At 45.4% G+C, this 13,692-nt stretch overlaps 1 protein-coding gene across 2 annotated transcripts in view; it reads right to left on the reverse strand.

Annotated features, from left to right (window-relative positions):
* Positions 1 to 3,990: 3,990 nt before the first annotated feature.
* The window catches only part of TfAP-2 (transcription factor AP-2), a 181,944-nt gene continuing 172,242 nt past the window's right edge, over positions 3,991 to 13,692 (reverse strand). For both annotated transcript variants that reach the window (XM_077642024.1, XM_077642023.1), the window contains exon 7: positions 3,991 to 9,526. In XM_077642024.1, coding sequence (XP_077498150.1) covers positions 9,244 to 9,526 — 283 coding nt within the window. In that variant the 3' untranslated portion in view covers positions 3,991 to 9,243. The remainder of the gene's footprint in view (positions 9,527 to 13,692) is intronic.

Genomic DNA, 13,692 nt, shown 5'->3' on the forward strand with positions numbered 1-13,692 from the left:
TGCGCTACAGTGAATTCGCCGTCACTCTCTGCAGTGTGGCAGGTATATATTCTTCGTCTGTTCGAGTACATATTCAGTTTAAAGTTTGATATCGCACTGTCTTACATTTCGTCTGCCATACTCAACCACATGAATTTTAATCTTTTCACTATACTACACTCCTTTTCACTTTCGAGCTAACTGGAGATGATCGGCAGATGTCTTTGCGCTACAGTGAATTCGCCGTCACTCTCTGCAGTGTGGCAGGTATATATTCTTCGTCTGTTCGAGTACATATTCAGTTTAAAGTTTGATATCGCACTGTCTTACATTTCGTCTGCCATACTCAACCACATGAATTTTAATCTTTTCACTATACTACACTCCTTTTCACTTTCGAGCTAACTGGAGATGATCGGCAGATGTCTTTGCGCTACAGTGAATTCGCCGTCACTCTCTGCAGTGTGGCAGGTATATATTCTTCGTCTGTTCGAGTACATATTCAGTTTAAAGTTTGATATCGCACTGTCTTACATTTCGTCTGCCATACTCAACCACATGAATTTTAATCTTTTCACTATACTACACTCCTTTTCACTTTCGAGCTAACTGGAGATGATCGGCAGATGTCTTTGCGCTACAGTGAATTCGCCGTCACTCTCTGCAGTGTGGCAGGTATATATTCTTCGTCTGTTCGAGTACATATTCAGTTTAAAGTTTGATATCGCACTGTCTTACATTTCGTCTGCCATACTCAACCACATGAATTTTAATCTTTTCACTATACTACACTCCTTTTCACTTTCGAGCTAACTGGAGATGATCGGCAGATGTCTTTGCGCTACAGTGAATTCGCCGTCACTCTCTGCAGTGTGGCAGGTATATATTCTTCGTCTGTTCGAGTACATATTCAGTTTAAAGTTTGATATCGCACTGTCTTACATTTCGTCTGCCATACTCAACCACATGAATTTTAATCTTTTCACTATACTACACTCCTTTTCACTTTCGAGCTAACTGGAGATGATCGGCAGATGTCTTTGCGCTACAGTGAATTCGCCGTCACTCTCTGCAGTGTGGCAGGTATATATTCTTCGTCTGTTCGAGTACATATTCAGTTTAAAGTTTGATATCGCACTGTCTTACATTTCGTCTGCCATACTCAACCACATGAATTTTAATCTTTTCACTATACTACACTCCTTTTCACTTTCGAGCTAACTGGAGATGATCGGCAGATGTCTTTGCGCTACAGTGAATTCGCCGTCACTCTCTGCAGTGTGGCAGGTATATATTCTTCGTCTGTTCGAGTACATATTCAGTTTAAAGTTTGATATCGCACTGTCTTACATTTCGTCTGCCATACTCAACCACATGAATTTTAATCTTTTCACTATACTACACTCCTTTTCACTTTCGAGCTAACTGGAGATGATCGGCAGATGTCTTTGCGCTACAGTGAATTCGCCGTCACTCTCTGCAGTGTGGCAGGTATATATTCTTCGTCTGTTCGAGTACATATTCAGTTTAAAGTTTGATATCGCACTGTCTTACATTTCGTCTGCCATACTCAACCACATGAATTTTAATCTTTTCACTATACGACGACGACGATGATGATAGTAGTTCTACTGTGAATTTGCAGACGAACTACGCGAAAGAGATGCTGCGAAGCCCATTCATCCGAACAACAGCTCGAGGCTGTCGAGGGGCGATGCAGACGAGCAGAAATGAGGCAGCGAGACAGAGGCGTGTTTTTCCACAGGCCGGTCACTTTACTCACAATGACAAGACGAGAGCGCTCGAAGTAAAACACATCTCTTCTCCAAACGCGCTCCGTAAAAATAATAGTCATAAAAAACGAGCAGCACTCATGCGGGAAGACGTCTCTCATAGACAGCGCTGAAATATCCAAAACGCGGGCACACAAACGCATAAAGAAAAAAATATGCTGTTTTGTTTCTTCCTTTTTTTTCTTTTCCTCAAAAGGCAATGAGTGGCGAGAGCAAAAAGGAATGTTTTTCAGAAAGTGTCCACAAATAAAAAGGTGAAACCGCAGTGACCATCGTGAATGTTTCTAGTGAGGAGCAAACACACTTTGCTTTTAATTTTTGCTGAGCATCAAGCAAGCAACAACGATTTTATTGTTTTTGTTCCGGGCCAATGAATGATTCTATGTTTGTGGCAAAAACAAAACTGCAAAACGGATAAAGTTTCCATGCACCGTTAATCTTTTCTTGACACCAAGACATATGACCAAGCCCTATACTCCAGGCTGCCGCAGTGAAGCTGCAATTTCTCGAACTATTCGATTCCTTTAACTTATTTTAGCTTTGGTTGCAAAATGAAAACCTCATGTAAGCAGGACAAAACAATAAGCAGAACTTGATGACAGACGGCAAAAAAGTGTCCCCCCTCCCCAAAGAAAAGAAAAATAAAGCATAAAAGTAACAAAAACAAGAACAACATTCGATTTTTGCTTATGTGGAACTCAATTCCACACGCATAACACATAGATGTCCAGCTTCCGATGGCATCGCAAAAGTAAACGCGTTACAATTTTTGCTATTCTATCATTTTTATTTATCATTAAATATATGGTAAGAAAATGACGACGAGAGGCTCAGAGACACATGGTTCCCCTCATCAAATTTTGACGATAGCTTGTTGGTGAAAGCAACGAGGCAAGTGAAGCGCATACAAAGCAGACACATCATGCTTAGCCAACTTTGCATGACAGAAAAAGATGAAAACGCGCAAAAAAGACCAAGAAATAAAGGCGCGGCCCCTCTCGAAGTAAAGAAGGCAAGAAAAGAGGGGCTGTACCGCGGAGGAAACCGCGCTGTCTTTGCATCTGTTGTCCCTATTTCCTAATGCATTTCCTACACACACTGATGCGGTGATCTTATCTGGAAAGAATACCAAAATGCCACCTCATTCAAACAAGATTATGGCATGTGCTGAGTCTAAACTGATCAAGACCAAGGATGTGGAGTGTTGTGAGGGGTAGGGCATGTATCCCAAATATGACTGCACGTGTAGTCGTGAGCAGTATGATCGCATTTATTTCGTAATTACTCCATTACTATGTGTGACAACCACCGTTTTTTTTTTCTATTTTCAAACTAGTCTTCCTCTTGGCGTATAATGTCCAAAAGTCGTTCTGAAATTTAGTGCACAAAAAACCTGAAAATTCGCATATTGCGCAAAAAGATTGTTCCCTCTCGTACTGCACACCACTGTACATTGACCTAATCATGTATCACTGAACTGAACTTACATAAAAGATTCTTCCAGTAAAGGGTAAAATCACATTTAGCCAATGTCGCGCATCTGTCTTAAACATAAGTCTCTCCAGTTTAGGAAAAAAAAGGGTGGACGCAAACGCACCAGGACAACCTTGCAACGATGGAGAAAAGTGACACACACCAGATTAAAAGAAAGTCTGCTTCCTTATCTAAGTGCACAGCGACAGAAGTTGCCATTTACTACTAATACTCATTTCCTCACGCTAATTTGGTCGAAGTCAGGATCTTAGAATGCAAGACCAGCGTTACTCGCAACGTCCGCGCTGATGTTCGAGCCTTATGGGCCAGCTCAGCACTGAGTTCCCCCTAAGTGATGTCGTATGAGATTGAAAACAACGATTAAAACAAAATACCTCGCACACAAGTGGTACTTCTTTACCGACTAGAATCTTTCGTGAGAGGATTGATATGTAAATTACTGCTGCTCCGAACGAATACCGATTGACGAAGAGGAGACGAAAACGCGCGAAGGGAACGGGAGATGCATGCAGTCTGGATCGTTGCCAAGACGGCAACCTATGAGACAAGGCTGAGAAGACTTCCCGGAACGTCTCGAGGCTCAGCCCAGTGCTTAATGTGACAAATGTGACGCGTAGCGCATTGTAATTGAAGCCTGTCGTCGGCACTCGCATGGGGCGTAACTCAAGATTGAGAAAGGCGAGATGATGGCTGGCGGGAAAGGCTTAACGTTTTCCCGAGTTGCTTCTGCACAAAAAAAAAAAAAGGAAACGAAAACTAGACACGGGAAGCTTTGTTAGCTTGTTCGTGAAGGAGGCAGAGAGGTGTTACAGAGCAGCTAATCGTTTTTCAGTTAACTGAGCAAGTTGTAACACAGCCGGCTGAACGTTACAGAGAAAAAGTTAAAGAAGAAAATGAATAAGGAAATATGAGTATGTCTCACTTAAAACAGATAGGTATGACTTTTCCGAATCGTAAAAACATCTGCGGCGGAAGATCTGCAAGGCGACATATATTAAAAAAACAAACAAGAGATATTGGATTCGGCAAAGCACATTTGTTAGAGGCAAGGGAGGCTGATTGTTCTGTCGTCTAAATACGGTATGACAATAATACTGCGTTAACATGAAACCGCCAGTGTTCTGTGCTCGTCGTATGTACATTCATTTGCACGCCCAAGCGCATTATATATCTTGAGAGCAACTGTACCCATCCAGACAAAAAAAAAATGAAAGAAAATGTAAATGCAGGGCATTGAGCATTCCTTAAATAATACCTCTCGAATGATTTAAAGAGACGCCGTGAAAAAAAAAGTAGTGGCTGCAAACTGGGTATCAGAGTAGATGAAAGCAGCTAATGGATTAAAATCTCGACAGAAGCGTTCTTCGTATATACAGGTAATATTTACACAAAGATTGCGGCACGCTGAGGCAGCCTATATGCTGTGGTATGTTAAAATATACAAGCACTGAAGATATATTTTTAAATCATGGCATGCAGTTCAAACACGAATTAAAGGAAGAAGACCCGGCGGCATTTAAAAAGCAGCGTGAAGAGCCAAGCTGACCACATCATATTCTTTGGTGGGAATGAAAATCAGCGTTATGATGTCATGTATTGCGCAATACTAAAACAGATTTGGTATACCATGGGGCATTGCTGCTGTAATCTTAAAAAAAAGATAAAAAGTATCTTTGCTATTCGGACCAGATTAGCACCACCCTAGAGGCGGGGCACTTTGAACAAATTTGGTATTAAGCCTTAATACAAAGTCTCGCAAGAAAATCAAGCGCAAAATCTTTGTCAGTGTGCCACTGTGGCGTGCTTCTAAAGAGTTAAGCAAACTGACTCAAGTTGTTTTGCGACCGAAGACAGCTAACAAAATGCGAGTACAGGATCATTACGATAGCCGCAGCAGTCGAGAAGTTCATGTGAAGTGGTCGTAAATTCACAAAGGTTCTCAACTCAATAAAGTGGCATTCAACAAAAATGAAGCGAATGCTGTGAAAGATTTCCTGCGTTGATGCAACGACCAAAAGTGGATGAAAGAGAGAATTACCATGCTGCAAAGCTGAAAGCATGCGTTCAGCGCATTAAGTGATGTGTGAACATTGTAAAGTGTATCACTAAATGCACTAGTTTATCCAGACCTTCTCCAGTAAATTTAAAAGCCACCAAAGGTTTCCGACAATTTCGGGTGGCGACTGAGGTAGTTTGCATTATCAAAATTCAAAACAAAATGCAATTCGGACGTGGCAGAAAGGAAAAAATACTGGCTGCCGCCTTATGTGAACATGAAGCGCTGAAATGAAAACTTTCAAAGGTTGCCAGCAACAGTTGTATGAGCGAATGAAAGCAGAGGATAAACTAAATAAAAATAAAGCGCACAGCGTGGCTACGTCGACTGTGTGGCCATGCATTCATTAAACATGTATTGCACCTTGGGTGTTTATAGAACACAAAAAATATTTTCTGAAACAAAGGCATAACCACAAAAAAACAAAAAGCATGCCTCAGAAAGGAGTAAGACATACAAATAGTGCAGAAGATTTAAGACCAACTGGACAATAAAAAAGATATGAACACAGTGTTTCACCAATAAATATATGTGTTTCGCACCGCCCCACAATATTTCTTGCACATCGACATCAAGATGAGAATTAATTCAGCATCTAATGAGCAATTGTCGCGCCGTTGAAAGCGACGGCGACATAAATACTGTGACTTAAGTGACACAAAAGGAAAGACGTGCTACCTCCTTCTTTCTCTCCATTTGCTATCACTCGCCGTTCGTGCATGGTACAGCACTGTAAGGAAACATTTCACACAGCCACTAGGTACGACACGCAAGAAGTGCATTGCTTGATAATTATTGCCTTCAGTTTGCCATAGGGCGCTGGAGGTGGCCATTCCATCAGCCAGAACGGGTGCTTTAAGAAACATTTCAGAGGTTGTAATTAAAGTCTACAACAAGACATCAGCCCCGGTCTTCTAATGGGTCATAGTAAGGGCGCATCTATTGGTAACACGTAAGGCTGAGCTTTACTGCCAATTAACCGAATTCAGACGTCCGCTCTGCGCATGCGCACGTCTCTTCTTCTGCCCTCTCCCGAGCTCCGCTGGTTGCAAGCTAACCGCCAGCTTGCACCGCGCATGCACACTCCTGCCACATCACATGCACATTTGGCATACCCTGGAAGTGGAACGCGCCTGTGCCATTTACAAGCATTTATTTTCAGCCAGTTTTCTGTGTAGGATGCGATTTTTCGCGCACTCCCTAGAGGGCGCCACATCTTGCGAACAAAGGTGAACTCGGCAAAGAGCGGAGAAAAAAGTTCATTTTGTTTTGTACATTACAAATCAGTAGTTTAAATATTTAATAATATATTACATCCCGTCTACTTAGCCGCACGAATATTTGTCCAAGCTTGATCTGTACCGTTTTGGCATGGACATTAACAGGTTGGCGAATAACTTGGGCGATTATGTGAAAGTAGGAGTCTCAATATGTACCTTGAGCGTATAATAGAAACTTTTTTCCCGTTCTGGCATCAGGAAGCCCACCTTGAGAAACACACTGAGAAGACAGTGAGCGAAGAGTTTGCAAAGTGACGAGAACACATCGAAGAAGATGAAGAAGTTGAAGAGTTCAGGTGAGTACAAGAGAGCGACAGTTGACCAACCATGGGCCAACAAACGACGGACTATAGGGCAAAAAATAAAATAAAAAAGAAGATTCACGACAAGGGATGCAGATTCGATCTGTGTCCGTGGGTCAAACGGGCGAGAATTCTCGCTTTGGCAACAATTTGAGCTTCCGACCCCCCAGCAGGCTTCGTGGTGGGGACCTCGCCCTCCAGTCGCTGGCGAAGGACCCCAACGAAGGCTCAATGGCGGGCGGGGTCCGATGGCTGTGGCACATGACCGCAGGGACGTCCATGACATGCACACATATGGCACCCAGGAGGAGATGACGGCGCCACAGGTCTCATGCGCCCTGTGGCTCCGAAGACGGCCCCTCCGGACTTGAGGGAAAAAAAAAAACTTCCGACACACTGTATAATGGCTCGGAGGTGACTGCAGTCTCGGCTCACTTCTGGGGTAAAGACGGTCACTGTCCATTACGTGGGGACGCGAAGAGAGAAGACAGAAGAAGAGGTCGCGCGCTAATACGAGGGTCCCACACGGCACGCCGCCCCATGGTCCGAAGCGGGGCCCCACACACGTCACTGTTCCTGCCGCTCTGAGCCGCACTTGTCCCGGCCCCATTCCATTGCCCGATCGTCGGTTATCACAGCACTGAAGCGGTACGGTGCAATAGTGACTCTACGGCGCAACGACAGAGGGCGCCACCAGCCTCGCGCTCTCTAAGGCATTTGCTATGCCACTGGTACTGGCGTGTGCGCTGCTGTTGTGAGTGTTGCTGAAGAAATCCTTGCTGGGTAGGTGCTAGCTTTGTGCTCAAAGCTTTTATTCTCTATATGTGTTACTGTTACTGATGGCCTGAAAACGCCTCCTAAAAAGTTTCAGAGATTCTACGTGCCTGATATTTCTGATGCTAGACCGCAGCTATGGAATGTATCTTAGACACCTGACAAGGATAGACATATTGAGGCCGCTGAAATAATTTCACATCAAAATAAGTGTCTCTATCTAAAAGAAACCAACAGTCTTTAAAACCAAGAAAAACATAATGGACTTCATTTTTTTTTCGCGGCCGTATTAATAAAATAATTAAGTTAATTGGTGATGCAGTTCAGGTGAAAAAAAATTCACAGAAAGGAAAACTTTCTGCTGATTGCCTAACGACAAGCTGCTTGGAGCCATCTTAAGATCATGTCAGATAAACTGATTTGATTTCTGTGGCATAATATTCAGCTTGATATTAAAAAGACTTCGACATTCCTTTTGTTGTTCTGACTGCTCAAGAAACAGGAGTTTCGCGCACCGTGTAAGCGAGAGGGCCTTTTCTGCGCGTCCTCCTGTTTTTAACTCCTATAACTAAGCACAACAGCAGCACCATCAGTGGCGGCAAAGCAGGCAGGCAAACATTAAGCGATCTGCACTTCACAGGAGAGGTCTTGGCGTTCGTCGTAGAGAAGCCGGAGAAAATTTTCCGGTACACCACGGTCGGCTGCAGTCTCTGGGAAACGGTGCTATGGCACATAATGTAGACTGGGAGAAGTCTGGTCATGACTGCGCAGGCCGTGCATAGACACCTACTTCGGTTTGATTTTGCGGAATCCGCCATACTCATTTGCGCGTTGCACATCATGAATATTATGTTGTCAATTTTCTGAAAAGTTAAGTCTCTCTCCAGCCTGGTAATGCTTGATACAAACAACCGCACTATAGGCGCTATGGGCAACGTGCGTCAACGCGGTGTGTCTTGATCTGCCACGGCATCCGCTGTAGTGTGATCTTCCGAGACGTTGCGTTTATCTTGACGCCTGGAAGATTCCACGTAATAATCGGGCAAGCATGCGCCCGAGCTCATGTGTTCCTGCCAAGTAGACTTTTACGGTCGGTGGTGGTAACTGCACTTAGCCTTCAGAGCTACTCCAATTGGCCTGCGAAAGCTTAACACCCATGCTACCGGCCTACACGGACAAATGTCCACAACAACTTGCTCGCGAGAAAGGCGGATGGCAGATTCCTTTCTGAATTAAGCGCTGGCAATTAAAGGATTTGTAACCGTTGTCGATGCACCCCTGAGGGTATTTTACTGTGATTCAAATCGTATCCAGTGGTGCGGAAGATATATAATAGATATGGGGTAATTATTCCTTTCGTATTACTTCGCAGCTGAAAGTTGAGCGAGAGGTATATACGGCAGCAAGGGCCCACTAACTGCATTCACCGTTTCCCGGAGCCTGTAAACCGGACAGCGGTGTTCCAAGGACTTCATTCGCGGCTACTATCCGCAGGCTGTGTCACAGAGCAAGGCGGGGTAGCCACAACGAAGCGGCTACGGCTACGGACGGGCGTCGGCAGCGGCCTACTTCTTTGCGTCTTCTTTCTTGGGGTCTACGGAGCCCAGGTGGGTCGTGCCACCCGGGTAGCTGTTGATCTGCTTCTCGAGGTACTTGACCGACTCGTTCAGGAAGTTCTGCACGGCCGTCAGCGCGGCCACGATGGCCGGGCTGCCGAAGCCGTGCGTGATGAGCGAGAAGTGCGTCAGGTGGCGCTGTATGTTGGGCTCGAGAATGTTCTGCGGCCGCGTGTTACACAGCGGGGACCGGTCCTGGTTCAGCAAGTCCACGAACTCTTTTACCATGCCCCTGCAAAGGCAACGTGAACGGGAACCAAGTTATGAAGCGTCGTATATAACGAGAGCCTGCTGCTGTTCCTTCCGTTCTTCGAACAAACTGCATTCTATAAAGCCCCTTCTAGGAGAATGGAAGTCATGTAGACATCGAGAACGCTATACTGAAGTTATTTGATGTCGGCGACTACGCATTCGACACACACACCTAACACACAACTTCTTGCTGACAAAACAAGGAAAACCTCTCTGCAAAATGTGTGGCGATGAACTCACAGTAAACCACATTTTTATTTTACGTACAAGACTTGAACTCAGGAAAAAATAGTTTAGAACATTCTACAATGAATACATTCGATTGCACCCCATGTTGCTTTTATGTGATCGAGCACTGGTTGATTTTTCAAGTATTTTTGAGTTTCTCAGAGAGGCCAATGTTTTAAACAAACTCTAGGTATAAAAAGCGTCTCCTTTAACAAAAGCTCTAACCTTGTGTTTGGCGCATCATAGACTCAGTTGCTTTTGCGCCAATAAAATCAATATAACCAACTTACCCAGTTCTTCGCACCCTACAACACTGGGTTTTCTCCTTTACTGTTGCCCTCTCCCCATCAACCCCTCCATTAAGTGCGTGGCTGTATTTGGCACAGCTAGAGGACTAGCCCGCCTCAGTCAACCAGGCGCAAGATTTAGAGAGATCTTCATTTATGTCCTGAATAAAATGTTTATTCCTCTTTCTATTCTCCCATCTGTATCTAAAAAATTTAATACTGAGTCAGTTCCAACACAGCTGCAGCAATACAAAAAAAAAACCCATTGACTGATAACTTGAGACTATCAAAGGAAGCTGCCCAAGCCATTCCTCTTATCACACGTTTTTAGGCAGCGCCAAAGTTCACACTGCATTAAAAGGCAAGCAAAGCAAAAAAAAAAAGCAAAACGAAACACGGAACACTGACACTTTCACTTTCATAGCGGACAACAGAAGCAAGAACAGACTAGATGCATTACAAGAGCTGATTAGGAGCGTCTGAAATTTTTCCAGCCGTCCTGATAGTCAAATTTAAATCTAAAAATTCTTACCCAGACTTCATGTATGTACTATACGGCTAAAGGGAGACAGATACTGCGCCATTTCCTTTCCCCAAAAAGCAATTTTATTTCCACCCAGTTTGCGTTAGAGGAAATAGAAATGCAGCACTTGTTCCCATTTATTATTTTAAAAAGTGGGGCGATATGAAGCATTAGATGGACAAATGCTGTAGAAAGATTATGCGGCAGCAGTTCATGCCATACATGGGCTGTTGTCAGTGCTGGAAGAATAATCAGCTATTCCCCTCTAAGTGTCCGGCTTAATCTGCAAGTCTAACTGCACAGACAAAAACAGTCATTGCTTCTCTCGATGAAAGGAAAGGAAGTCAGTGTGGCGGCCATGCCCAACAACACTCGCCGCCTTATTCCGGTAAGGCACGCAACCTGAGCATTAATGCGCCAACACGGGCGTCTCGCTGCAGAAAATTTGAAGCCTGGAACGACGTTCCTTTCACCGGGAAGCCACTTGGGCAATAATGGGAGAGCGCGGGTCAATGCCAAATCATTCGCAGAATCCAGGGAGGCATCAGCCCTAAAAACCAGTTCCCGGCCGCTAAGGATTCGCCAGCCGTGTCTCCGTGTGCCAGGCGAGGCAACAATTTCGGTAACAACGTCTGAAGTTTCGATTACGACTGTCTGTCTGTGGGTACACCGGAGCGAAGCAACAACTAAAGGTGACAGGCAAGCGGACGAAAGACTTACAGAAAGCCCGCGACACCTGAAATGAAAAAGAAGAGAAAAACACAGGGAAGAAAAGACTGTTGACCAATCCAACATTTTTGCCCCTACACGACGTAATCACCTCGGCCAATGAGGAAAGAGGAAAAGAAACGCTAAGCGGACCTAATAACAGGGTCTGTGCCGCGCCCGCCGTTATTATTCACATCCATCAGCGAGTTTCTCTTTTCTTGTTGCTCCGTTCATTTCCCGCCCGACCGAGAGGCGCGCCAGAGTTTTGGCGAGCGGCCGCTAGGTGGCGGCACTCGCCTCCACGGCCCTCGCTCCCCGTAGGAAGCAGATAGTCGTTTGTCTAGCGGCTGAGCCATCGGCACGACGCGGCTCTGCGTAAAATGGCCGCTGCCGCCGCCTAAATGTCGCGCGGTCTTCGGGACCAGTAATTGCAATAAATACCGCGAGCGCTTCTGAATTACAATCAGGGGAGTTATTACGGCTCCCGACGAAGAAGAAGACGAAGCCGTGCGCTCGGTTTGGCCGCATTTCCAGCGGGCTGGCAGAGTAGCCGTCGTTGCATGTGTGTATAAGCCGCCGCGCGTTCTGGCTGCCCTTGCGTGTGATGTTAGGAAGCCAAGCCAAGCCACGACGGGGAGCAATTAGTGGGCTTCCGAAAGGTCACCGATCTAAAGGGGACGAGCGCTGCGCTACCCGACACTGCGAGATGGAAAAAAAGAGAATTACGAAGCGAACAAAAAGCGTATAAAGGCAAAACGAGTTGCGGAAGGACGCATGAATATTTCTGTCGTACGCTTAAGTACAAGCATCGACGTTCACCTAAACACGGTCGCAGCAGCGTCGCCCCCTTGCTGAAGAATCACAATCTTTAGCGACGGGCTCAATTTGGAGCTGCAACGCGATAGTGCTCATCAGCCGAGTGACACGTAATGAGAGACCAATAAGGCAACGCCCTCTGAAAATGCCAGCGCGCCTTGTAGCTTAATATGCCCGTTAAAGGATTCTGTTGGGAGAGGGGAATAAAAATGAACAGCGGCTAGCTCTCAAAGGTTATCGACCCCCGCCAGTTCTGCATAGCGAAGTACTTTAGCAAAGTGCACATGTAAGCTACTGGAAGTAGAACGCCATAAACCTACGCAAGACATTTCGCCTGGCTACAAAAGCAAATATTAATTTTAGCCAATGAGGACTAAAAAACCCAAAATAAAAGAGCCCCAATCATCACATTATCAATGCTGTTGTCCCATTTCACATGGAGGATATATTAAAAGAACGGAATTAGATGTTCGCAAAAAGGTCTACGGAGCTGGGTGACCGATTTGCAGTGAAAAATAGATATACAAAGCAAACAATCAGACGTGTGCCAAAACTAGCTCTGTAATGTTAGCGTAATTCGAGCCTGTAGGCATTGAAATTGAACAGTCAGTTGCGAAAGCCTTTTGGTCGGTGAAATCACTCTTTCGTGGCAGGTTTGTGCGCGTTTAATGACATGTACCGGCTTATTTCTTCTGAGTGCAGCACGTCCGACATATATGCAGCCGCAAGCCGCCGCGGTGGCTCAGTAGTTACGTCGCTCGGCTGCTGACCCGAAAGACGCGGGTTCGATCCCGGCCGCGGCGGTCGAATTTCGATGGAGGCGAAATTCTAGAGACCAGTGTGCTGTGCGATTTTGGTGCACGTTAAGGAACCCCAGGTGGTCGAAATTTCCGGAGCCCTTCACTACGGCGTTCTTTATAGCGTGAGTCGCTTTGGGAAGTTAAACCCCCCATAAACCAAACCAAATATATGCAGCCGCATCTTCGGTACGACACACGGGTCTCAACAAGACTGTTACAGCCACACTATCACACTCTTGCAGTTAGAGGTTGTCTACGTTAATGCGTCATTGAGTGCATGGGGCGTCAGGTGCGTGTCGTGCCATTCGCAGACAAGAGCGGTTCGTCGGAGAGGCCGGCCTATTGTGGAAGCGTGAATGCGACCATGAAATGTGGACGATGGATAATCGCAACAAACAATGCTGTGGCTTCCTTAGCGAAAATTGTCCCCGTTCGTAAATTTCTCTTGCGTGTCCTCCCCTTTCTAAATCTACGCCTTGCGACACATTTGTCTAACTAAAATAATAAAAAAGCAAAGGGTACTGTATGCCAGACGTAGAGTAACTGCAAGTTCAATTTCTTCAGCCGCTCTAGTCAGGAGCAGGGCCCGCATCGGATAACATGCCGTCGGGAAGATAGTTGAGATGTAGACACCCGCAGAGAGGAATTGCATACATTCTCAGAAAGTGAATTCTGCTTATCCCGGCATGCACTCTCACGTTCGGTAAAAGGAAGCGCCACTTGTATACACGCGCTCTTTGCGTAAACAAGTTACGTTAAGCGCGATTTGCCATGACGAACGCCG

Source organism: Amblyomma americanum, chromosome 10 (assembly GCF_052857255.1).
Source record: "Amblyomma americanum isolate KBUSLIRL-KWMA chromosome 10, ASM5285725v1, whole genome shotgun sequence".
Taxonomy (NCBI): Eukaryota; Metazoa; Arthropoda; class Arachnida; order Ixodida; family Ixodidae; genus Amblyomma; species Amblyomma americanum.